Source organism: Rhopilema esculentum, chromosome 20, assembly GCF_057945365.1.
Source record: "Rhopilema esculentum isolate cy_ngs chromosome 20, ASM5794536v1, whole genome shotgun sequence".
In the NCBI taxonomy this organism is placed as follows: domain Eukaryota; kingdom Metazoa; phylum Cnidaria; class Scyphozoa; order Rhizostomeae; family Rhizostomatidae; genus Rhopilema; species Rhopilema esculentum.
The window spans coordinates 9218525-9243645 of NC_142834.1; the positions used below are offsets into that span (position 1 = coordinate 9218525).

The 25121-nt window shown below is 35.7% G+C and overlaps 2 protein-coding genes across 14 annotated transcripts in view; both read right to left on the bottom strand.

Moving 5' to 3' along the window:
* Nucleotides 1-182: 182 nt before the first annotated feature.
* On the bottom strand, nt 183-14378 carry LOC135687428 (uncharacterized). Of its 3 annotated transcripts, none has more exons than XM_065203984.2 (10): nt 9481-10165; nt 8673-8977; nt 8065-8396; nt 7263-7357; nt 6518-6674; nt 6054-6120; nt 5491-5544; nt 4665-4912; nt 4126-4321; nt 183-3691 (listed from the first exon to the last, which is right to left on the bottom strand). In XM_065203984.2, exons 2-10 carry the CDS (start codon nt 8926-8928, stop codon nt 3393-3395), a joined length of 1704 nt encoding a protein of 567 aa, XP_065060056.2. In that variant the 5' UTR covers nt 8929-8977; nt 9481-10165; the 3' UTR covers nt 183-3392. The 3 variants fall into 3 exon arrangements, with proteins under 3 accessions (XP_065060056.2, XP_065060054.2, XP_065060053.2); XM_065203982.2 differs by lacking the exon at nt 9481-10165 and adding an exon at nt 9195-9474; XM_065203981.2 differs by lacking the exon at nt 9481-10165 and adding an exon at nt 10172-14378 and having other exon boundaries at nt 184-3691.
* A 140-nt stretch (nt 14379-14518) lies between these two features.
* LOC135687790 (semaphorin-1A) overlaps nt 14519-25121 on the bottom strand; it is a 53685-nt gene continuing 43082 nt past the window's right edge. For 9 of the 11 annotated variants that reach the window (XM_065204450.2, XM_065204444.2, XM_065204451.2 and 6 more), the window contains 12 exons: nt 24845-25004; nt 24159-24283; nt 23702-23784; nt 23031-23113; nt 22355-22390; nt 22020-22102; nt 21639-21722; nt 21361-21410; nt 20577-20858; nt 18121-18480; nt 16554-16712; nt 14519-15973 (listed from right to left, as the gene is read on the bottom strand). In XM_065204450.2, coding sequence (XP_065060522.2) covers nt 15570-15973; nt 16554-16712; nt 18121-18480; nt 20577-20858; nt 21361-21410; nt 21639-21722; nt 22020-22102; nt 22355-22390; nt 23031-23113; nt 23702-23784; nt 24159-24283; nt 24845-25004 — 1909 coding nt within the window. In that variant the 3' untranslated portion in view covers nt 14519-15569. The remainder of the gene's footprint in view (nt 15974-16553; nt 16713-18120; nt 18481-20576; nt 20859-21360; nt 21411-21638; nt 21723-22019; nt 22103-22354; nt 22391-23030; nt 23114-23701; nt 23785-24158; nt 24284-24844; nt 25005-25121) is intronic. The other 2 variants (XM_065204453.2, XM_065204454.2) reach the window with 2 other exon arrangements.

Sequence of the window (25121 nt, forward strand, 5' to 3'; positions counted from 1 at the left end):
GTCGGAGCAAATTTGACAAAGTAACGTACAAAAATTGCATATTTTAGTCGTTTTAGCTCCCTTGTCGGAAGCTCAAACCCCTCTTTCGGAAGATTTCTGGCGCCACCTCTGGGAAAAAGGCCCCCTTTGAATAAGCCCCCTCTCTAGAGCTACAAATTGTCAATAAGCCCCAACCCTTCGAATAAGCACCCAATGCTACTGTATACCTTTGAATTGGCCCGCTTAGTTTTGATGATTTGGCGAATCTAGTCTTTAAAATCTGGGGGGGCTAGCCGGGGGCCAGATTTTAGTTATAGAGGCCAAACTAGCTATTACTTTGCAAACTAGTAGAGTGTAAAGCAGTAGCGTGGTGGCTCACAATTAGCTGCAAGACACCGATTTTTAGCGCCCCCTAGATAAGTATGTCCAGCTCTATCATACTGCTATCATTATGCCAAATAGTTTTATCAATAGCGTTACGAGCAGCTACGTCCCCTAGGAAAATTAAAGAATTTCGATAAGCAACTTTCCGCTGATAGGTGGGCATATCTACATGCCTAAATCTTGACGATTTTCCCAGAAATTACTCGAAACTAAAATGAGATTGATTAAAATTCTAACTGCAATGTATACGGTAATTTTCATTTTGAAAACTCGGTATTACAATAATATCCAAATAGTTTTGCGTAATCGCGGTAATAGGGAAAATTTCTTGCGGAAACACGATATTTAATACCCCCCAAAAACCCCTCCCTCCCTCATTTTGTTTCTGTATCCAAAATGCCTTTTCGATATAGCTTTGCGTGTTGAGTTTCTTCATACCTTTAGGCATCTTTAATACTATTAGCGTTTTTTTATGCTATTAGGTAGGGCTGGTGCATCGGCTATAAGTGGGGAAAAGAGGCTTTTACTGTCCATTCCCTTCCAATTATCAGTCATAGTTCGGTGTTATTGTGCAACTTCCCTTAGTAACCCCTCTTAGTGATTCATGGTAGATTGAGCGATTTGCGACGATGCACTAACGGCCCAACTCGCTCTCGATGATGTGGGAACGTAGCCTCATGGCTGACCTTCTGATGTATATGGCAGTTTTTCTGAGGGAGCTTATGCCCTTTATATTGCATTTGAATTTCATTTCCGAGTAAGTAAAATTAATTTGACTTTATACGTCGAGAGTATTTGTTTTGAGTAGATTATATCCAAGCCGTTCTTAATCATTCACATAAATACTTATAGAGCCCAATATCCTGGTGAAGTTATTTAAGAAAAGAACAAAAATACAAAAATAACCCAATATATGAAGTTGAAATTTTCAAAACAAGACTTTTCCGCCCTCTTCGGCAATAGACGTAGGAACCGGGAAGACAGGGAGCATTTACCCGAAATTTTTCAAAAACAGAGGTTGGTTATCTATTTGTAGCTTAGAAATGCCCCTTTACTAGCTACACGACTTCTCCTACAAATGCTTCCACTGTCTATGATTGATTGCCACTATTTCTTACATAGCTAAGTTCAGTTCAGCTCAGTTTCAGTTCAGCTCGGGTCATTTATGTTTTAAAATTCATTATACATACAATTATCGTAGAATAACTACAAAATACGCCCAAACGATTAAACTGCAAAAATATTAGGCAACATTACAGAAAATTTGAATAACACAATTGAATGGATAAATTAAATGAAGATAATTTCTCAAAGGAGGGAACTTTCTCAGTAGTTATTCTAATCGAGGAGAGAATACACCCTATTTAAAGGTGTCTCACTTGCATTAGAATTCTATCTTGAAATTATGACTGAGAAACTTATCTCCGGTGAGTTCTAGTAACTAAAATCAAAGAGAAAGGATTTGAGATTTCGAAGAAACACAACACGAGATAGTGACATTTTTAAATCCAAAGGAATGTCATTCCAGAAATTGCACAGCAGCGTACTGACCGAAAGCCATATTGCAAGGTATTTTTTGTGTCAGGAAAATATCATTTTTAGTGACTTGAAGTGTACCATAATGATGCAAAGATTCCACTAATTGAAAGAAGGAGTGAAAGCAAGAAGAAGAGATCCTATTAATGCAGTCGTATACAAAGCTAAGCAATTTTGGCCTAAGAAACATGTTGACTGTTATTTTTATATAATTTGCATCATATTAAACAGAACAGGCTCTAGAATGAAACCACCAAGTTGAATGATCTTTTTTGTAACTTTATTTGATCTAAAACAAATTAACAAATAATGTAGCTAAATACAGGGCTACAAACTTCAGTGCTGAGCTAGCTTGTGGAAATCAATATTGACCATTAAACCTACAGTAAATATAACACTTACTTTATGATGTTTTCTTTAAAGTTCTTCTCGCGGTCCTTCTGGTAAGCAAACGGTAATAAACAAAACAGTAACGCAAGTTTAAACGTAAGCTTTAACATATGTATAGAAATTACGAAAAAGTAATTTGCTTAATAATAGCAACAGTAACAGTAACAGTGAAAGTGCTTAGTAACAGTGAAATAATATTAAGCAATTTTGTCAGCATGATAATAAAATTTTGCCAATAGATTTATTAATGAAACATAATTATTAAGATATAAGTCATATCGTGTGACTCCAAGCTAGCGTCACGTATATAGAACCAAATTGCAATCTCCATTTAGGCTGTATTCTAAAACTTGGTGTTTTTTGACAACGTTAAGGAAAGGAATTTGAGAAATTATGTCTTTTTAACATTTAACATTACTATAGTTTGCAGTGGAAAAAGATGAGTTGAAGTCAGGTAGGCCAAGGTATTTTGTAATAAAAAGTTTTAAGAAATCCGCGACTTGACATCATTAAATATGACGCATTAAAAAGTACGAATAATTCCCTCAAAATACACGTGATCATTGCGAAAAATGAATGAGAACTGCAACTATCAAAAGCTCAATATGAGAACCATGATTGACAGCATCATGAGTTGCATTTCTAAGACTATACAAGTGACTTTGGATATGCAGGTACTTCAATATTTATCTTTTAGCTAAGTATGAGACGAGGTCGTCTTGAAACATGGCACAGTCAAGTACATGATAGTCTTTCATTTAAACATGGTTAGTCCTCGAAGCAAACAGTATATCTTTCATTTAAATGTCGATTTTTATCACATCAGACTTTTATCGACGATCCAGGTATACTTTCATAATTCTTTCACAATAATATTCTCACATTTCAGATATTCATTCTGACTGCAGTGACAATGTTATCAAAAATCCAATTGTGACAAAAATCATAAAAGGGAGGCTTTTTGTTTGAAAACCGAATGAATGAGAAAAAAGTCTTTCTTCGGCATTTATGTTTTGCATACATTGTTCGATCATCAATTTGGATCAGTGACATCGCAAAGCTTCTGTGTCAAAGTTCCTCTGTATGCTTTACTTTCAACTATGTTAATTTTCCACTACTGTTAAATCACATTTCTTCTCTTCTATTGAGAACGCGTCGTTTTCAGGCGCTTTTATTTCTTCCATCTCGATCAAAACGTTTTTCGGAGGGTTTGAGAAGTTGCCTGACTCAAAGACCATTTGGTTGATTTTATCTGTTATTTGTGAGTAATCCTTTTCGCCATCTTCTATTTCAATTTCTTTCATGACGACTTTGAATCTATTTTGCAGTCGTGATATCGTTGTATTGTCAAGCATCTGGGCCTGACTCTGGCGGTGACGTGGACTTTGCCTTGGCTCCTCTTCTACAATTTGAAGCAAAGATAGGCCTGAATTTATTACACTGCCAACTACGCATATTATAATCTATTTCAGTGAACTCAACAATGTTAAACTAGGAAAACTCGGGCTTTAATGGAAGGTATTACAGGGAACCTACACAGGACGATTTTGTAACTTATGATTCATTGATAACATTCTAAATATATAAATTTTTTGCATCGATAAAGTCACAAAAAACAGGACGAAACTTTAGGAAGTGTCACAAATACTTTGCTCCATTTATAGGGAAAGTAGGATTGATAGTAGAATATGTAAATCAGCTGCTTGCATTTCATGTTACCAAAGTTAAAATACATAGAAAAGCGAGCTTCAAATGTTTTGCTTTTTGCAAAATACTATCCAAAACAGAAGTCTCCATTCCTATCATAGCATAAAGAATTTATAAGCAGCTACAAACCTATCTTGTTCATCCATTTCTCTTGTCTTGAGGCTTTATAAAACCTGGCTGCAAGCCATAATCTGTCGTAGGCAAATCCGAAAATCAACAAACCCAGTGTTGCAAGTCCAACATATTGAAAAAGCCTCGTGTACACTACTGGGTCGTTGAAAAGGGATTTAGGTGAGGAATTGATATGATCATGTGCAGTATGCAGCTGAAATAAGAATTAATGAATTCAAGCAACAATCGTATATTGGATCCAATCAATAACGGCAGAAGGGTTTAGGTTTCATTTTGACTTTCTACCTGAAAAAGTCGATTGTAAGACATAAACTAAACAGTTAATTAAAAGTACCCAAGAGATAGCAACTACTTAGAAAACCTCCAAGCGATTGCGTTATAATCGAAACTGGGCCATTTTGTAGCCATTTGGTAAGACTCTTAAATCGCTTGGATCCCCTGTCAGGCCTTAATGGGAGTACCCCCCCCCCCCTCAAGCTGGTCAGGCATGTGAAACTGGTGATGAGCAAAAACTAGGCTAAGTACTGAAAACGTACCGACATTGGAAGCTGTTCTTCAGCTAGCTTTAACATCAGGTCGAGGTTGTCCCTGTTCTCATCGAAAAATCCACTCAAGAAAGAGGCCCACATAGCATTTGTGTGATTCGAGACGTGGTCATAAGCAAATAATATGCCATAACTTGTGGGCGAATTCTCCAGTACATTTGATCTCGAATAGAAATTGGTTATAGAATTCTCTAAATCTTCTGCATAGTGTTTTAGTATAAGTGAGTCCATCAGTATACCTAAGAAACAATTTTGATTATAATATGACTTTTTCTCTTTGTATCATTTTTATAGGTTACTACGTAAAAGTAGATATGTCTGTCGTCTACGAGACTCAGTTCATTCTACACAATTCAGAAACAATAACAATTTTTGCTTAACATTTGTTGTAAATTAGGGTTTGGCGAAATTACGTTGCAACATTTAGTTAAGAGCTGCATTATGCAAACAATAAAGGACTCATTATTTAAATACGGGATTACCAGGAAAAAGAAAAGAGAGCTTAGAGAAAGTAACTACTCTTCGGTCTAGACAGTCTTGCAAAACAAAGGACCACTCCTGAATTCCAGGAACTACACTCAAAACCTTGACTGAGATCCAGAAAACCTTCTTTGGTTTATTTAGAATATTGGCTTATTGTTTAAAAAAGAACAAACAAATTCATAAAACTACAATATATTGCAGTAAGAATATCTTTTAAAAAGAATATATGATTTTATGTGAACTTATTTGCTTTGAAATGCTTGCATTCATCTACTAATAGTAGAATTGGAAGAAGAAAATGAATATGCAAATAAATAACTATATAGAAAATTACCATCAATTTGCCCATTTATCAGAGCATTCTTCAATTCAATATAGGAGGAAAAACCTAAACGAAAAAAACCACTGCATGAATTGATTCATTCCTAATTAGTAGCGGCACAAATGTTAAATAAAGAGTCGGCAACTGCAAAAAAGCTTTGAAGAGACGCTAACTGAGTTTTTACGCATTCCATATCAAACCTAATATATTGGACCTATTAATTCACCTTTGTTTTCAAGGCAACTACAAGTAGAAGCTTGCTTGAATTTTTCAATGTTATTTCAACTATCTAAATATCCCAAAACCATAAAGAAAATAAATGAAAGTTTCAACTTTTGCCTTATGATCAAATTTCCTCTAAGTCTAGAAATTATTACGTTTAACTTTGTGTTACCAGTTTGAAAAGACACAGAAATGTGGCAATAAAATTCTATCAAACCCTGGCATTGCATATACTGTGATATACAACATTACCTATGTATTTAAAGCTTTAAAAGCTTGAAGATATCTCTTAACAGCAATTCTAGCCTGGCTTCAACCTAGAACCAGACCACTGAATACTTCTAATGAGTTACCTGTTACTTTGGCTCCTTCCCTCATTGCTATATTCATCTCATAATTTGTCTTATTCAAAACGCCTACCTGTTGAGAGATTCACACGTAGATGAGGAATTTTTAACTGACAAACAACACCAGTCATAAACAAGGAGCGCTGAAATACTGATGTGTTGCTTTTTTTAGCAAATTGGAGTGCCCTTTTAAGTAAAAAGTATTTGCCAGCCATTAAATTAACTTATGATATGGCATAATTGCATATAAAAAATAATTGTGTTTATTTTGCCGTAGTCTTGATTGGCTCTTTCAAATTTCTAAATAATTATTCACCGAAATAACTAGTAGCATGGTAGACTATTTAGAAGATTGTTAACGACTTTAATCAAGCAAAAACTGTTGACATTTCAATGTAATCTTGCTGATTTTTGCTAAGGGAACTATAAATAATGTTATCTGAAGTCATATCATTTTATTACTTGATTACCCTTTTGTCTGAGAGGTACAAGTCCTCGTCAATAAAAGACTGAGTCATTCCTGTTGTCAAAGATGCAGTAAATACTCCACACAGAGAAATGCCAACTGTGATCCACACGATGCCAAAAAAACGAGCAACAAGGCTTTTTGGAGTTTTATCGCCATATCTGTTAGATATAGGAAAAAAAGTTGATAAAGAAAATGACGAAAAGGACACAGAAAGGGAGGGGGAGCATCTATGTAGAGTTTAAACGTGTGCAATGTATTGAGAGAACGTAGGACATATGCATATATCTTGGCATTATCTGCAATTCTCTCCCCCTCCTCCCCATCCCCCTTATTTTAAGACATCTTCTTGTGTTGGTTTTCTGCTCATTTGAAGCTAGAAAATGGTTAAACACAGTAAATCTTTATTGATCAGGAGAGACCAAGAAACCTCCCTCACTTCATTACTAGTATGCATTTTAAAACACTGTTCACAGTGCTTTGTGCGTCGAGAATTAAATTGAAGCAATGTTTGACGAAGCAGGTAAAGCGATAAAAACAAAGTAGCTCTTGAAATTTCAATGAAAATGCAAATCTTTGTGTGCAGAAAGAACTGCAGGCAAATAACTTGATTTTAAATGCAGTATAAGCGCAGCGTAATCAGACCAAGCTTGTGAGAGAGTTTAAAAATGCAGAAACAAAGCAATACCTTCTTGTAACTTTGCTATAATCTAGAAACAAAACATATATTCAACAAGTTTCTTAGTTACCCGACAGTTGTCATGCTTACGAAAGCCCACCACATGCCTTCAATGATACCATCTTTGAACTTCCGAGGAAAATCTTGCTGATTTCTTGAAGAGTCCTGAAAATATCAACTGATTTATTGCCTTTGGCTCTTCCTGTCTTCGCGCACAACTTGAAGCATACATTTTTAACCATTAACTGACATTTTAAGGATAAGAACGAATAGATGACAACTTACTGTTAAACCAATTTAAGATTGATAGTTACTCAGTTGCTGCTAATGAGCCTTATTTCTTGGTGTATATAACAAGGAAAATTAAATGCTCTGAAAAACCTGAGTTTTTTCATTCGTCCAGCGAATTGGATACTTTAAGATACAAAACAAAGAGACAATAGGTCCTCAAGATCAACGAGAGTTCGCATGGAGCACTATCAAGGAATTTCTCACAAGGCAGTGTATAAAGGCTGGTAGATAAAATAATCATTATGAATTTTTTTTAGATTATATAATCGATTAAAGAGACCAAGAGCTCTTGGAATTCTTTAGAGAGGGCTCAGCGACCTCTAACAGCTTTTTGATAGCGCTTTAAGCAGTCATGATTCTTAACCAAAAACACTTTTTTAATACGATTAATTGTCCATTGCTAAGATCGAAATGCATATATAACAATTTGCGACAGTAATGCACCATGTATTATCGTAATGTATTAATTTCTAATTCTATACCAACTACAAAAGAGGTAGCTGCCTCTAGATTGAAAGGGAAATAGCTGCCTGATTGTCGCATACAGAAATGGATGCAATAAATTGTGCAATAGAACTCACCAGCAACCATATCACAATGCCAGCATCTAGGGCAAGCAGCAACGAAAGACCAAACAACGGCCAATTGGATCCAACAGAGGCAAAGAACCTCTGGAAAGACGTATAGCTTCTATCTTCATTGCCGATGTAAGAAACACCGCGGCTTTTTATAAACTCTACAAATGTATTCGTTAAGGAGGTTTTAGCTCCGGTGTAAGTGGCAAACGGGGCCAGCAGTGTTACCATTTTCGCGGCTTCTAATGCCTCCAATGACGACGTATACGGTTTCAAATAATTTATGGTTGTACAGTTGGAATGGAAGCAGCAAGAATCCAATGCTTGTTTGAGCATTCCTAAAATTCAGAGAAGAGGATGAGTTTTAAAGACTACTTAGAATGCATATGTTTGAAATAGAGGAAATAAATATCAACAAAAGCGTCAAGGAAAAGGTAAGAATCCTCTTGAAAGCAAAGAATCCACTAGTTGTTGGTGCTATCCCTGCTTTGTCTCTTTAGAAAAAAAGCTTGTCACTGACAACCTCCATGATACAGCCATTTCCGAATATCCTTAATTTTCGCCATATATGACATTTCAATGCTTGTATTGTTGGTTGACAAAACATTAGATACCTGGAATAAGCCCGGTGACTGTTCCTGTCTTCGGATCAGTAAAAATGTACGGCGGTGTTTCCGTAAATAGAATATCTATAGGCTGCTGACAAATGCAGTGTTTTTTGTGGACGTCTTCGCACGTCTTGTAATCCTGCAGAAAGTTCATTTCCTCGACTAGATTTATCCGGATCATGCATTGCCGTGTGATGTTGCAAGGAGTTGTTTGTACAAAATGCAGAAGGATGGCGAAAATAATGCAGTCGACGACCATCATATCGCTTTGTATTTACATCACATCCATTCAGGTACACTGTGTTGGTACTCTACAAGAAATTTGAAAATCAAGCATGAATCATTCATTATTTACAAATCAAGAGCTAATCACTACAGTTGTGAAAAATAAGTCTTCCTGCACTCATCATTGAATCAGATGTGAACGCATCTCGAAGCCTATTCGCAGATAAAACTTTAAACAAAGACAGAATTTTCTAATTTCATTCTAAATAATTAGGTTTATGAAGAAAATAAAGCAAGACCTGCCTCGTCTCTCTCAAGATATTCTTTAGGCAAATATTGATTTTTTATTTGTAGTCTTTAAAACATCAGCATAATAAAACCGTTGGAATTCAATCATTGTAGATGCAAAATACAGACATATATGGGCTAAAATTTTCTGCGATGATTTCTTGCCTCTTGCTTATGACACAGCACAAGTAAAGCTTTCTGGATCTCATCGTATTTGTATCTCTAGCACCTGTAGTTATCGCAAGTCAAACAAAGCGTGTTGTGATATGAAATAATATGATATGAAATAAAAAACTATTACTTTCTATGGAACTCAATCCTCCTCAAGAATCAGCCATCATTAAGCAAAGGCTCTCCTAACATAAACATTCTTTTGAAATAGTTTTATCAAACGTCTTTAATTCTACCAAAACTAACATTGAATTGTTGCCAGGATACAAGTTCATTACCTGCAAAAGCAATCACGTCGGTAATGCAGACAAAAGACGAGGCGAGTTGAACACGTTATTTTGTGCTACTGTCAACTCACTATTTTGATTCTTTTAAATACCTGATCCATTTTGGTTCGAAAATGGGCCAATTACTTAGACATAAGAGGACCAGCTTAACTAAAATCTTTTGAAAAATGCGTTTGTAAAACCTACAAATGTTTGCATTTGTTTGTTTATGGGGACATACCCTAAGGGCCTCACTAATCCTCAGCACAACTACGGGAGAATCCTCTTTCTCAATCCCTCTGATATATAACTTTCTCTCTGATATCGAACTTTCAAGCCTATTTATTACAATTTTCAGTGAGTAGTTAGTCTTTAAAACATGTGCAAAGTTAAATCTAAAAGAAGAGAAAGTCTAAAAAGGTTTCTAACTGCATCTTTGGCAAGGGCTTGGATAAAGTAGGGTTTCTGAAGTGTTAGTTCTGTTTGCAATAAAAGTTCTGCACAGAAACTTTACACTTATAAACATAGAAAACTGCATACGAACTCACTACTCACCCGCGCTTTGTTAATGCTGCAAGTACATCATCTTGGTGGACCAACCCATCCGTTAACTCTTCTTCGTAACTTTTAATTGATATATTTCAAAAGATTCTACAACCGAACAAAACATCAAATGAATCCTCTTAGTCATTCGTTTTACCAATTAACAATACTCCTCCAGTGACCCACTACTCATCGAAATTTTACAGGAATTCAATTTAACAATTCTTCATTTTTACCCGACTGACGAATTCAGCCACATGTCGCGATGAATGACTTCGTCATGAAAACAATACCTGAATGACTGAGTTGTTCTATAGATAGCATTTAGCTTTAATTTTGGTATAACCATAGGGTTTATTTATCTTACATAACCACCGAAAGCAATTCTCGATAAGAAGCTGCAGTTTCAATTCAATCACCGGGAATCCTCAGTTTTGAATCAAGTGCAGTGCCCAAGCAGTGAAAGAAGAGAGTTGTCAGGCTAGAAACCTGTAGATTCTGAATTTTGGGCTGGTATGCAATCTTTGCCAAAATGTTTACAATGTCTTTAATCTAATTACATTAAGGCAAACCTTGAATGAGACTTGCTACGAGGGTAACATATTTACCGTAAAAACTCTATTAAGCTCCGGAGGCTATTTTTTTTCTGTCAGCCCTAGAGGAAGCTTAAAGGAGAGGAGAGTTCCTTTATTATTTAATGTCAAAATGTTAAAAAATGTCTCCCTTCTTTATTTTGTTATGAAAATTCTTTAAAACTCTGCTAGCAGTTTCGAAAGTTTCTTAAAACCATTTAATTATCATTCCTCATCTTCTTTACAAGGGCCGCATTTAACAACAATGAATGTAAGTAAATTGTACCAGGAAAAAATTTATTAAATGAATGGAAGATTCTTTTTATTAATTCAATAAAAAAATGTTTCTTGGTACAATTTACTTACATTCATCGCTATTATATTATTATATTGCACCGTGAAGGAAATCAATTATGTCACGTGATTGGTTACATCCAATTCATCGCATTGAAGAAAATAATTTAAAAGGAGAGAGAAGTCGACACGACTCGACGATGAACGCTTAACGCTCAGAATAAATTCGCTCATGGAATATGTTAGTTCAATGTAAATTTCACAACATCGAGGATTCTTTTCGCATGTAAATAAAATGGAACAATCGCTGTATTTTTTTATCTTTAAATATATTTAATATAACAAGAACCAGGAACCTTGCTGGAGTTTCGCCTCTATTCGAGGGACGAAACGTTATCACAGCGCAGGATCATTCACTTGATCCCCCACATACCGCAAGCAATCTAGTATATTTGACCCGCTCAAGGCTCATATTTTCTTTGTTTGACATCAGGGGCTTAAGAGGGGGGCTTATTTTAAATTTTTGATTGGTAAGGAGGGGCTAGTAGAGAGAGGGCTTTAATGAGAGGGGGCTTGATAGAGCTTTTACGGTAATTGTTGGGATCAAAACTGCAGCAACATGTAGACGAGAATGAAAAGAGAGATTGCTTCTTTTGCATTGACTTTTCACCAGACCATTATCCGATTTCTATTAATGTTAGTCCGTTCAGACGAAGGACAGCAAGGACACTCCTTCTTTACTCTCCTTCTATTTATTTGCGGATGATACCAACATCTACTTTGAAGCTGAAAGTCTGGATATGCTGCAAAGAGTAGTTAATAATTAGTTAAAAAAGGTAAAAAATGATTAGATGTAAACAAGTTGCCACTAAACGTTAATAAAACTAATTTCATAATATTTAAGTCCCCGCAATATTCATCATCAGAAACAGTAAATATAAAAATTGGAAATGAACTGATCCAGCAATCTAGGTATGTAGAATTCCTTGGTGTTCTTTTAGATGAAAATCTTAGTTGGAGATATAATTTATCTGAACTAATTGTCTAGAACATGTGGCATGTTTTTCAAGGTAAGATAGTTTCTTCCACTTGATGTTCTGATCTGTCTATACAATTCACTGTTCTCTTCTTTTCTCCAGTATGCTATAATAGCCTGGAGCTTTACACATGTTTATATCAAACCTATTTATCTGCTGCAAATAAAAAATGGTAAAAGCCATTGCCTTTGAACATTTCACTGCTCCCTCCACTCCTATCTTTTCAAACTTGAAGATTTTGAGGCTTGAAGATCAATAAGAACTATCAAATTTGATTCTGAAGCAAAATTCATTGTCTTGTCACTCATGTAAATGATTAACTACATTTAAAACCACCTTAGAAAAGGGGGTGCTCTCTCCTTGATTAGTTCATCTTCTGAGAGAGCTCCTCCTAAATCAATTCCCCTACAAACAACATCTTAGTAATCGTTATTTATTGTTATTAAGGATTTTTATGTAATGTATTAAAATTGTATGTGATTAATTTTAATGTAGAGTAATAAGTTATTGTAAGTTGAGGAATTTTAAAATATAAAAAAACTGAACTGAACTGAACTGAACTGAGACAGGAGATTAATTGTTGGGTAGAAGGTGCATAGAAATGGGGAGCGGTTGATCAAGTAGACGGAGAGAAAAACCGTGTCATATCTCTTTGTGAGTCCCTTATTAAGTGACGGAGTGAGTCCGTCATGAAGAGAATGTTGCGGTACAAGTTCGGTATAAAAAGAAAGTGATGGTGTGAGTTCGGTAAAAAAAAGAGTGATGGTGCGAGTCCGCTATAAAGGAAATGTGGCAGTGTGAATCCAGTATGAAGAAAAGGTGACGGTGTGAGTCCGCTATAAAGGGAATGTGGTAGTGTGGAGAGTGGTTCGAATGCTGCAAACTCTGTAGTGGCAGAGCCAGTATGGTGATGATCGAAGAGTGAAGAGCAGTGCTATCATATCCAAGTATAAATAATGATAATGATATCATTTTGTATACCTTGTAATAACCAAGTCAGTTTGACTGAAATATATATAGACATAAAAGGGCATTGTTTGGTTAGCTGTTCGGGTAACACGAATAAACTAGAATAATTTCACCCCAAAGAAGGCTTAAGTCTTAAGTTCATGGGTCTTCAAGAGTCTTAAGGAGCAGGTTTCTCCCTGAGTTTTCACAAGATAGAAGAATATTCAGAATAGTTTGTAGTACATACACACAGAGACACATACACAGGGAAAACTCAAATACAAACACGAAAGTGATGAAGTCAATTGATTTTCATTTCTCTGATTTATTTCCACCTCTTTAAATAAAAACACTATTAGATCAAATAGGAATGCCCAAAGCAATGCAAACACTTTTCGAGAAGACTTTTTAGCTAAATGTTGACATTCGAAGAACCAATGATGAATGAGATTGGGGGTATCGAAAAAATGATACAGTTCGGCAATACCTTGTAAATGCCATCTGTCTAGGCCATACCTTGATCTACGCGGACTTTGATATGATTCAAACGACCGAAACATGGCAAGTACACAGAAAATGACCAGATTTACTGAATGGGTATATCATACTTAGTCATGATCTTAAATCTTCAAAACTGAATAAAACATTTATAGCTATGTTTAGGTCCGCTGAGATTTAGACTGAGTTAATCGGTCCAATCTTGCAGATATTTGCTGCCGGGCTGAACACAATCTTTATACATCTCGAGAACTTTTAGTATTCCAAACGTGTTGCATTACAGTGGGACCAAAATTTACTCATCATCACAAACAGCAAAACAGGGCAGATTTTACTGACGAGGAATCGAGAAGTAAACACTGAACAAAATACAACTTCAATGTGTTTACAAGATGCAGAAAAAGGAACGATAATAATCTTATTGTGAAGGGTACATTCTCAAAGAGCTGGTGGGTCACTGAACAGTGGAAAATACGGGGGTACATTCAAAGGGCAAGTGCACATCTGCTTTGCAAAAATGAGTGGATCTCATTACTGGCTCCGCTTCTTAGTAAATGCCTTACTTGACAACGTTCTAGCAGCTGGCAATTAAAAAGTCATTGCAGTACACCCTTCTAAATATTCCGGACTTGGGCACTGGGAAACGGGTAGATCGGAATCAAACAACGCACAGCTAGGGCATATGTTGTCCATTAGACTCATAATTCATGTTGATTCTTTCATGTGGGAAGTACTTCCGAAATCACAATCACCAGTGAATATTAGGTAACATTTCATCTAGATCCAAAATTACCAAGATGGTAGAATTGTTTCAGATACTTTTTTATCATCATGGTGTTTATTCTCCAGAAACGAAGGAAAATGCACCTTCGAGTTAGCATTCCACAACACCTGAGCTCCTAAAACGGGTAATAATTGTGTGGTGTCAAGCTATGAAAAGAAGTTCAAATTAGCATCAAGTCCCATATTGGCGAACTCTGACAAATAATAACGTAAATTAAAAAATATCGTCCAAGCAGCACGCAATGTACTGAAAATTCCTCTATTTACATATTTACAACATCAATAAAATAAAGATCGATCATTCTGGCGATTGTCAACTTTCACAGTATGAAACCAGCAATTAATTTCAACGCCTCTTTGCAAACCCCAGTTTTATCTAAATCGACTATCCCCCATGTTGATATGCAGTTTGGCAACATGACATTATAAATTCAAATGGGGGTTCTGAATCTGGCGTATCCTTAAGGAGAGTTGATGACAAAAATCCCACCATTTTAAAACTATGCGTGTAGGTTTACTGTAAAAGTTGAATAGTTGGCATATGTATAAACATCTTTGTCAAATTAAATCCCTAAATTGTAAATGAAAATGTAGTTTAGAGAATAGTTGTGTCCTGGGAATCAATGACTACTCATATTAACTGGGGTTTCGCAAGGAGGCTTCTTCAACTTTACAACCTTGCATATTTGCTTCTAGCATCCAAGCTTCGTTACTTTGGTACATATTTTACAACATTGTTAAAAGTATTTTTGAATAATTTCAACAAATTATGGAGAGCACTGTTAAGATTAAAGTTGGCTGCAAACACAGTCAAAAGCGTCTTTGCATTCAGTGTTCCACTCAAAAGTCAGCACATCTGCAAAATGGCGGTCATCAACTATCAATCGGTAGGTGCCAGTATTGAGGGTATCAAGGTCATAAAGCGACAGTTGAGATTTATTAATCCAGTATTAGCAACCCCTATGTCTGCAGTAAACGATGTAGCAAAGGATGCAGTTTATAATGTACCAGCAGTTGCAGTCACCCACATATCAGCTGTTGCAGTCAACAATGTGCCAGGTGCTGTAGTGAACAACATACCAGTGGATGGAGTCACAACTCGCCACACGTTGCAGTCAAAAAAGCGCCAGATAACAGGTGTCTACAGCCTGCCATAGGTGCAAGGCATTAGAAGATATGCAATGCACAAACTGAAATGCATGACATGTCCTGGGCACAGGGAATGTGACTGGTCGTTTCTGCTCATTCCCGTCTTTAGATGACGTCACTTGCCGGTCATTACGTCTTGATGTGAGTAATGTATCTACCACTTTCACTGGATCCCCTTTCATCCATTTCTGTGGCAAGTTTTGTAGTGTCTGTATGATTTGGTGTAGAGCCGTTACTTGGCTTGCTGCGTTCTTTTTTCATAAGCGGTTTGGTACTGTCTGTCTTTTTTAACCTGCTCGGTTTATAAAAGGCACTGTGTGGCTTTTTACTGTCATTTTCCATACTTATATTTAATGTACCTTTTTTGCCATCAAACTCATCTTCTTCATCTGTATCACGTTCTCTCCGTTTGGTTATATGCCGACAGAAAAAAAGTAAATTTGCAAACAATAAGATGAGGAATAGGCATAGAAACACCAAAAATGGTGCGAGGTATTTGTTGCTGTTGTCTGCTCTGGTAGCTCCTCTTCGACCTGTAAACAAAATAACTGTTTAAAAATGAAGAACAACTTAGCGTTGGGAAGAAATAAAATATTTTGAAATCGATCTTACAAAAACGATTTTATTGATAAACAGCACAACATTAATTTTCTAAATGCTATAAGTGCCGAATTAAGAAAACATAAAGTAAGTCATAAGAGCTAATGTACTCTAGAGGTACTGCTTTTAACAATATTTACATTACATGGAAGTTTATAAGCGAAATTCTTAAATAAATATCTCAAAAGACGAACTACTTTTACACTCTCAATTACACAAAATGACCAGCTTTTAAAACTAATAATCGTAGTAGTGTATTTTTTCAACACACTAACAGCATCACAGCAATATCAAAGGCGAGATTCAAATGCAAAATTAAAATTGCTCAATCAGATTTTATTTGAAAAACTGTGAATTTAACTTATTGACCCATTTAACGTAACAACGTAACTTCAGTTAAAAAACTTCATAGTTCCATTTAATGGTTTTATAAAAGAAAAACAGCTTCCTCAATATGCGGCGTTAACTTTTAAAGAACCGTTATTTTTACAACGAAAACAAAAAACCAAATACCCGGAGTTGCAGGTTTCGCCTGCGTTGACGACTGCCGTCCGGTTGTCGTCTTTGCTGTTGTCATTGTCCGCTCCTCCTTAGTCACAGTTTTCCGCCTTGTCGTTGGAGTCTTATTTGTTTTTATCGTCGTAGGCAAAGTCGTTGGTTTCGTCGTGGTAACTATAAGAGCAAGAAAATCACCTGTAACATAGTTCTACAACATAAGCATTAGAGAATGAAAATTAAGAAAAAGAATTTATTCAGCTTCTCCGGCGAGATTCTGAAAGCAGCTCAAAGCGTGCCGCCAGTGAAACTATCAAAATGAGCGAGTCCAAAACTTATGAAAGACTCCATAATTTTTTACTGATTTTAAAGATTTGTAGTTGGATTTCTAAAATTAATGTAAATCAACATAAGAACAGGCAATAAACAGGAAAACATAGAAACACTTATTTGATTTTTAAAAATAATCAGTACAACATGGCGACAATTCACAAACTCACATGCAGGATAGTTTTTACTATTCACATAAGAACTGGGGGAAAGAGCACTATGCAAAAAACCAACAAAGCACAGATTATAACACAGGGGACTACCTCGACCTTTGCCCTTTGAAAAACAGTGTAAAAAAAGTTTCACTCCTCGAATAACATCAAGCTGATTATTCAAAAATGAGAGGTAGTGGCATGTGGGATGAAACATCAAAATAACTGGTCATAAATTTTACAGGTTTACCACATTTTCTTTTGATATTAATGTGCTCTTCCCAAGTTACTAGTGCATTTTCGGTATTATAAAAATCATTATACTTCATTATTACTTCATAAAGATTAAAGTATACAAATTTACATAGGTGCGTTTTAGCAACGATTTAAATACAGAAGAAGAAGTATTATAATTGCTGGGATTCAAGTACATTAAAGTTTTCAATTCTGTAAATTAGATTCAGCAGGTTAATTGCTAAGGTCAACAAACAAAATAAATGAGGAAATATCGTTAGTCATTGTAACATTGTATGAAACTGTAAAATTCTTGCAGAACAGTTATGTTTAAATTATGAAGATGGATGCAGTTAAGAGCAAGTTGTTTGAAAGTGGATTTATCTCTGACTTCAGGTTCATTAATTCCAAATAAAAAAGCTATTTCCGAACTCAATATCAATAACTTAGAATAAACAGTGAATAAATACAAAACTAAATAAACAGGTTTATTAAATAATTATGATATAAATACAACAAAAAATCGCACCAAAAGACAGAAAATAATCAAACAGTGTGCAGTGGCCCAGTTTAGCTTTGACAAATACCAAGAACATGGAAAAAATTGCATTTTTTTAAAAATGAAGAAATTCTTGCTTCAATAATTTAAATGGATATATGGAAAAAAAATTACGAACGTAAGCTCTCATTTTTTAACTGAGATCAAGTCAATAATTTTAAGGAGTGTTGGGGTGTTCGAGGCAATGAAAACTCATGTTGAAAACACTGATTTTTGCAAAGAGCGAGGGACTTCCTAAATTATCCTAAATTAAAAATTCTTGTTCTTCTTTGTTAGTTTTTTGCATTGTGCTCGTTAATGCAATGCTAACCTGCCAATGACGTATTTGCACGAGTGGACTTGCTAAAAGTCGCTGTCTTAGTTGTCGAAAGAGTGGTTGGCGATGTTGTTGTTGTTGTTGTTGTGCTTGTTTTTGTAGTAGATGGTGAGGTTGTTGTAGTTGTCGTTATCATGGTTGGTAACGTAACAACTGGACATGTAAAAACGTCATCGCCAAAAGCATTGAATGCAAAAAGGGTAACTCCTGGGTCAATTATAATTGGACCATACTGGCTTATCTTCACCGTTTGATTGCCATTGATGAGTTTTCTCATCGAAGGTAAAGGGTAACCTGTTACCGCACAGCTACAATTGGTTGAGTTTGATACACACTTAGCCTCAGCTTTCTCCCCTGTGAAGGAGCAATACAGCAACATAAGATTCAATTGACTTAAAGCCCTTCATGAGGTACAAACTGTAGCAAAATTGGCACAACAAAGGCCATCATTTTGGACACAGGCATGATCGTGTGCGATGAATTACCAGAGGGGGGACGAATGGCATGGAAATGGGTGTTTACAACAAATAGCGTTAAGAGATATTATAAGTAAATATTACAATTATATACATTTTGTTAAGATAAACCTATTCAGAGACTTTAAGTTAAAGTTAACTATTTTATTTGCAGCATTTAAAATATTCCTTAATATATAAATAATTTCAAATGCTATCATCAATTTGTAAAATTTTTAAGCTACTGAACACGTGATTATGAAGCAAATTTTATGATTGGGTTAAGGTGAGACATCATTGATTTAATAACGGTTATCATTTTAAACTATATTATCAATTTATAAACATTAGATAAAAACATTTATTGAATAAACATTATCCCTCCATACTTGTATAAAGATATATCAACAAGAAATAACTTTAAAAGGAACGAACCATCTTTAAAACGTGATCTTTGGCAGCTTAATAAAAATGTAATTCATTGAGACTAATTGTATTATAATTATACATTTATTATTGGCCCCTACATATGTTCTATCGATAAAAACCTCAAGCAGTTTGATTCTTTTATCTTAAGGGTTAACGGTTTGTATTTAAGTATCTCAAAACGCTTGAAAAATGCATTTCCAGAAATCGTTGATTAATTGAGACAAAATTGTTTGTATCTATTCACAAACTGAGTTGATGGGAAAAATCGTGATTTCTTTGAACCTCAATCGCAAGTTGGTTGTATGGAAATCCACATGGCGGCTGGGAAAAGAAAGCTGTGCAAATATTTAATGAAGTCTGATTTCTCCCCAACTTGAACAACAACAACATCACCACCATTGATTTGATCTCAGTGATCGGAAGATTAAAATTTGAGAGCTTTGAATGATTTTTGTGCGCAACGCTGATCGTGCAATTTCTTATAACATTGATAACCGTAGCAGTTATAAATGAATATTATGGATGTTAATGTAAAGTACAACTGCGAATACATAATTAAACACGAGTTAACAAGGATTGAAAAATACTACTGTGAGCCGATTTTCGTTTAGAATGTATTTGTGGTTTTATGAAGTATTGCCTGCAAGAACCATAGTGTTTAACCAAAAGCACTTTCCAATTCGTGTGCTGTCATTAGAGAGGTCTACGGTAGAGTCAGTTGAAAAACTTCTCTCACGGACAAGAGTCAAAGACGAACGCAAAGTGAAAAATTTATCTATTGTTGGTTAAAAACCGCTATTAAGCCGACGACGCTGGGTTATAAAAATCTAAACTGTAAATGAAACATAATTTTCTTTCATTTTACCGGTTAATTTTAGTTGCTGAGTTAGCTATTATACTGAAACAGATTAAGAGACAGCTTTTTTCATCTTTAGCTTCAGATTATGCAGGAAAGATTTTAAATAATATGGTTAAAAAAAGATGTGGTAGTTGATGGCGGATGGGTGGATGCGTGGACAGATGAAGCTGGCACAGACAGAATGACGGGTACAGTGATCACATACAAACTTGATATGGTACAGACATTTGGTACAATGACATCCCAACTTACGCTTTGAACGTTAAGTTTGAATAAAACAACAGACTACCAAGACTTTCATAACTATTACTACAGACTACATGTGCAGATTTGTTAGTAATTATCCTTAAATAGTAGCAATTTCCTTACGTGAATTATCTATAACGGGACTTGCTGCAACATTGGTGCATATAAAAAGCATATGTTTCATTGAGCAGTCTTAGCTGCTGTTCCATAAGAAAAAGAACGCAATGCGAAAAAAGGGCAGGAGATGCACACGTTAATGGCCCATGAAAATGACACTACGTGCAAGACAAGACGTTGCCACCATTACGTTTACGATAAAAACTGCCACCACACAGTACAAAATTAGCATTTTCAATCCAAATAGTTAGGTTGCCACTTGAGGTGAGTATTCAAAGAATGATGTACGGGACGTGAATGCTAATTGGGAAGGCGTAAATGGTGGGAGACGCTTATCAACAAACCTTTAATCGGTATAGAACACTCTGATTTGTTCTTCTCTAGCCCAACAACGCAGCCGTATGTACCAAGCTCTTTCGCTGTGTAACCCTTAATAATCAACTGCTGAGACGATGTATTAATCTGCCTGATTTCATAAATGCTTTGGTCTACGTGAAGGCGCGCCTGGTCTTTCTTCCATGCTAGAACTTTCGGAGCAATCTTACCATGACCAGTGCATTGCAAAGCTGTCCAAGCGCCAGGGATGTTATCGACAATGGTAAGGGAGCATGATATATTCACATCGACTAGGCAACAAAAATGAGATGAGTCATATACGGGTTCTCAGCAGAGCACGCCGATAGAATCGATTTTATGATAATGAATAAGAAAAAACAGAAATGAGATCATGACAAAACTGAAATGGCTGATATCTGATGTTATCATGGCGAAAAATGGCATAACTTATTAGTGTAAAATTAAGGATCGAACTGGACCGAAGCCGACCGAAAAAATAGTAAGGAAATTCTGCGCTCTATACGGTTGATCATTTAAAGATTACAGAAAGGAATTCGCTCTTACCAGGGCAGTTTAAATCTAAACAAACCGCGGTATTTATAAGTTCGTTTGGCTTTCAACGGGAAATCCCTTTAATCGAGAATAGCTCTTAAAACCAACGCTAGATGTACATATAATTCTACTGGACGAACGTTTTCTGTTCCTTGAGGTTAGTAGGTTAGGAAGGATAAAAAAATATGATTAAAATGTGATTATTCGAATCCAATTCACATATTACAGACATAAACAAACCTGGAGGACACTTCTTATCGCTGCCTCTCTCCACGTCCTGTATTCGATCGCTGAAAGAAGAAAATTGAAAAATAACAGCTTAGATTACAATCAAAACAGTCTATGCCTACGAATACGACACCCAACAACGAATTCCTGTCATAAATTAGGCCTAACTAAGGTAACTAGATCGATTTTATGGCAGCTGTCTAGTGGGCTTCCCAATGCATTGGAGCATGTGGTAATCGAACTTAGATGAATTAGAACCAGTCAGATACGCCAGTCATAGTTCTACTTACGAAGGTGCTAGGTCGGCAGTACGCGTGCACTTCTTTTGGCTGATGCTCCAGGCACAAAATGGGTCCCTGGCTTTCAAACAATCCCTGTCGCAAGAAAATTGTAACATTTACAATTCTGTCAATCAGAAGAAACGCAAAAATGACGACGTACGAAGTCATATTAGAAAGTACATTGAGTGTTTTGAAGAGACAAAAAGTGAAAGGGCGTTGTAGGAAACTGATTTCTGATTTAATTTTTTTTAAAATTACTTAATATTTTAAAATTATAAAATTAGAGGGGTTAAAAAAGACTAAACCTGCACTAGTGCATGAATATTTTCAAAAAGTAGTTTTAATAAAGTTGCTATGTTTAGAGAGAAAAACAGAAAATACTGTCTTTACCTGCACATGAGGTATTTCGATTCACATCTCTCTTTATCGACTCTGATCAAGTTGATGTCCTTTCCAGATGCGATGACGTATTTCTATATAGAAAGGATAAATTTGAGGAATTGGGACAGCTGCAAAGCAACAAAACATTGAAAGAACTCACGGCTCACATTCAACAGTTTATTTGGCTCGTGAAAAGGGGGTGGGTAAAGGAAGATACATTTCAAATTTTGGTCTGATGAAAAATACAAAACCTGGACAATGAAAAACACAACCTTGTTCGTGTAAGTCTAAAATTCAAAATCAAAGTACGGTACTTAAAAGGGACAAAGCACAAAATTAATCACCTCAGTCAAATGTAAGGACGTTATGGCTCCTCTTCCCTAAAAGAAAAATTGAAAATGCACAGGATCAGAAAATATGATTGAAAAACTGTTTTTAATAACCATATTAAGATCAAAGTCATATAGCTGAAGCACCTACACAACGAAACAGGTTGCCGAGTTGTTTTCTCCACCCCCCCCCCCCTGATTACAGCTCTATTGTTGTCGTTAAAAGAATTAACCAGCACATGTTGCACAGTCATTTTTAGCCCGGTAATCAGAATTGTAAGGAGGAAAGAGAAAATGAATATGCAGTCATGCTGAAAAGGACGTTAGAGATTGGGATCATCCACTTGTTTACAGTTAAACCACCATGTTCCTGATGTAATGTCTTAAGAAACAATACAGAAAAAACCTAATTCTGATGAATGTTACCACAGGTGAAATATCATCTGCAAAAATATAAGGGTGCAATATGATATATGATTCATGTAGAAAGGCTGAAATATAAAAATACATGAAAGGATGATAATTCAAATGCATAATGTTTCCCTTCATTAACATTCGATTTTTAGGCAAAATTTTAACAATCAAGCTTTAGCAAAGTTTCCTTGCTCTCGAGAGAATTCCGGACGCTGGTTTTTACTTTAAAATTCGATGAACTGGATTTTTTATAACCTTTTGAAGAAAAAGCACTCACATCAACAGCTTGGATTTCCTCAAGAACCACTGGTTTACCGACATTTGTAATGTTCATAACAACTTTGAAGATTTTCCCACTATCTACAAGAGATTGACATTTATTTGTAATAAAAATGTTTCTTGAATCATATCATAATAAAAGGCAAGAGAAATATGGTTATAAAATCAAGAATTCTTAACAGTTATAAAGAAAAGACTGCACCGAGTAAGCAGCGATGTCCTTGCCAAGTCACCTCTAAGGCAATCGACAGATATAAAAGTGGCTTAAGTCACCTGTCCATCAATATTAGCCAATCAATGAGCATTTGAGTGGAAACACACTCACTGATTGGTCAATTCTTGTTTTAATAAAGGCTTAAGTCCCTTTAGTATCTGTCGATTGCCTTTAAGAAGTACTACCTATTCGTTTCCTCGTAGAGGCAAATCCCTAACACAAGAAGTATGATTTCGGAGCATGATAACACATATCTAGACATAGGTAAAATTCTCAAAAGCTACAAGAGCATTTTCGAAACAATTCATGTATCAAAATTATTTTTCTTCCAGAAAAACCTTCAACTATCCCTAGCTGTAAGATTTGCCTTTCTAAGATGCTAAACACTTCTAAAACTAAAGCCAATGTGATGCCGTCTGGCTGATGATAGGTAATTGCGATCATTGCTAGCATACCTGTGCCTGCAAACAATATGTGCTTCCCAGGATCAGTTTTGTTTTCTTCTCTATGAACATCTTCAACAGTGATTGACGTAACCCTGTGGCAAGTATAATACAATATAGATGAGCTTCTTGTAGTGTCATTCGAGCTAATCTTTTCTACGTAAAGCATTGTAGTATTAAGCATGTTTTGATTTTGTGTAAAAGAAACCCATTGTAAAATTACACACAATGCAATAGCAAAATAAGCCAGGTTAAAAACAGATGTTAGCTGACAACTGATAACGGTCATCATCCCAGATTACTTGAGGATATCATACAAATGCCATTACTTCTAAGTTTACAACAAGAATCACACAAAAAATCCCATCCATTTGTAGCGAAGTTCTTTTGATAGAGTCTGAGGACCATGAAATGCAAACTAGTTTACACTGGGCACCTAGAAGAGAAGGCAAACAATGATAGTACTAACCTTTCACTGAATGTTGTGACAGTGTTGCGGTCAAACGGTTCATTATCACTATACAGCAGAGGATTCGAAGTAATCCATACTGAGTTTGGGGAGGTGATCGACACTGTATTCAATGATTCATCGCACTACAATGAACAATGATTATTAACTTTCAATATGAAATACTAAATATCTCTACTTCCCAAAGATGATGGATTTTTAAGAAATGAGTTCACAAAATTTGTAACATCTGCAAACATCAAATCATCAAAACGAGAAAAGAAACCAGTGATTGGCAGACAATCATTGTGATATTGCGAAGTGTTTAATATTGCAGGTCAAGATTTATATCAAAATAGTTTTTAATTGTTAAAACCGCAATGTTAAGTAATGGGTTGCCATTATCACAAGCATCGGCTTTGGATATGACCAAAAAACTCAAATCGAATATTACACTGTAGAACCCAAGAATCCTTAATTTCCAAAAGTGCTGATAAAAAGCTTAAACATTGATTATCCACAGTCAAGGCTTCTGACACGTGCTTTACCGCAGATAAGATGCGGGGAAATTTCACATAATGAAAAGCCTGAATATTATGTCAGTAATTTTTAGATACAATTGACCAATGAGGTGACCTCGAAGTAATCCCCTCTCTGATGAAGCTGGCCAGCAGCTTCCCTAGAAATAATATTACCACTAAAATTACCTTCATCCTGCTAACATCAAACTTTGAGTCCGGATGGTTTTGCGGTTCATACTTTACAGTTCCACCATCCGTTTTCTTCACGTAATACTGACTTGTCTGGAACAGATTCTGAATGTCTTTGAATTTGTAACGGCACACGGCGGAGCTGCCAGTAGCGCGCCTGAAATAAAAAAAATTGAATTCAGAAAATTAGATGTGAGGAGACTGTCATAAAAGCAAAGTGAGGAGAGAAGCTAAATTTGTCACACTTGCAAAGATATATATGCTAAAAAATGGA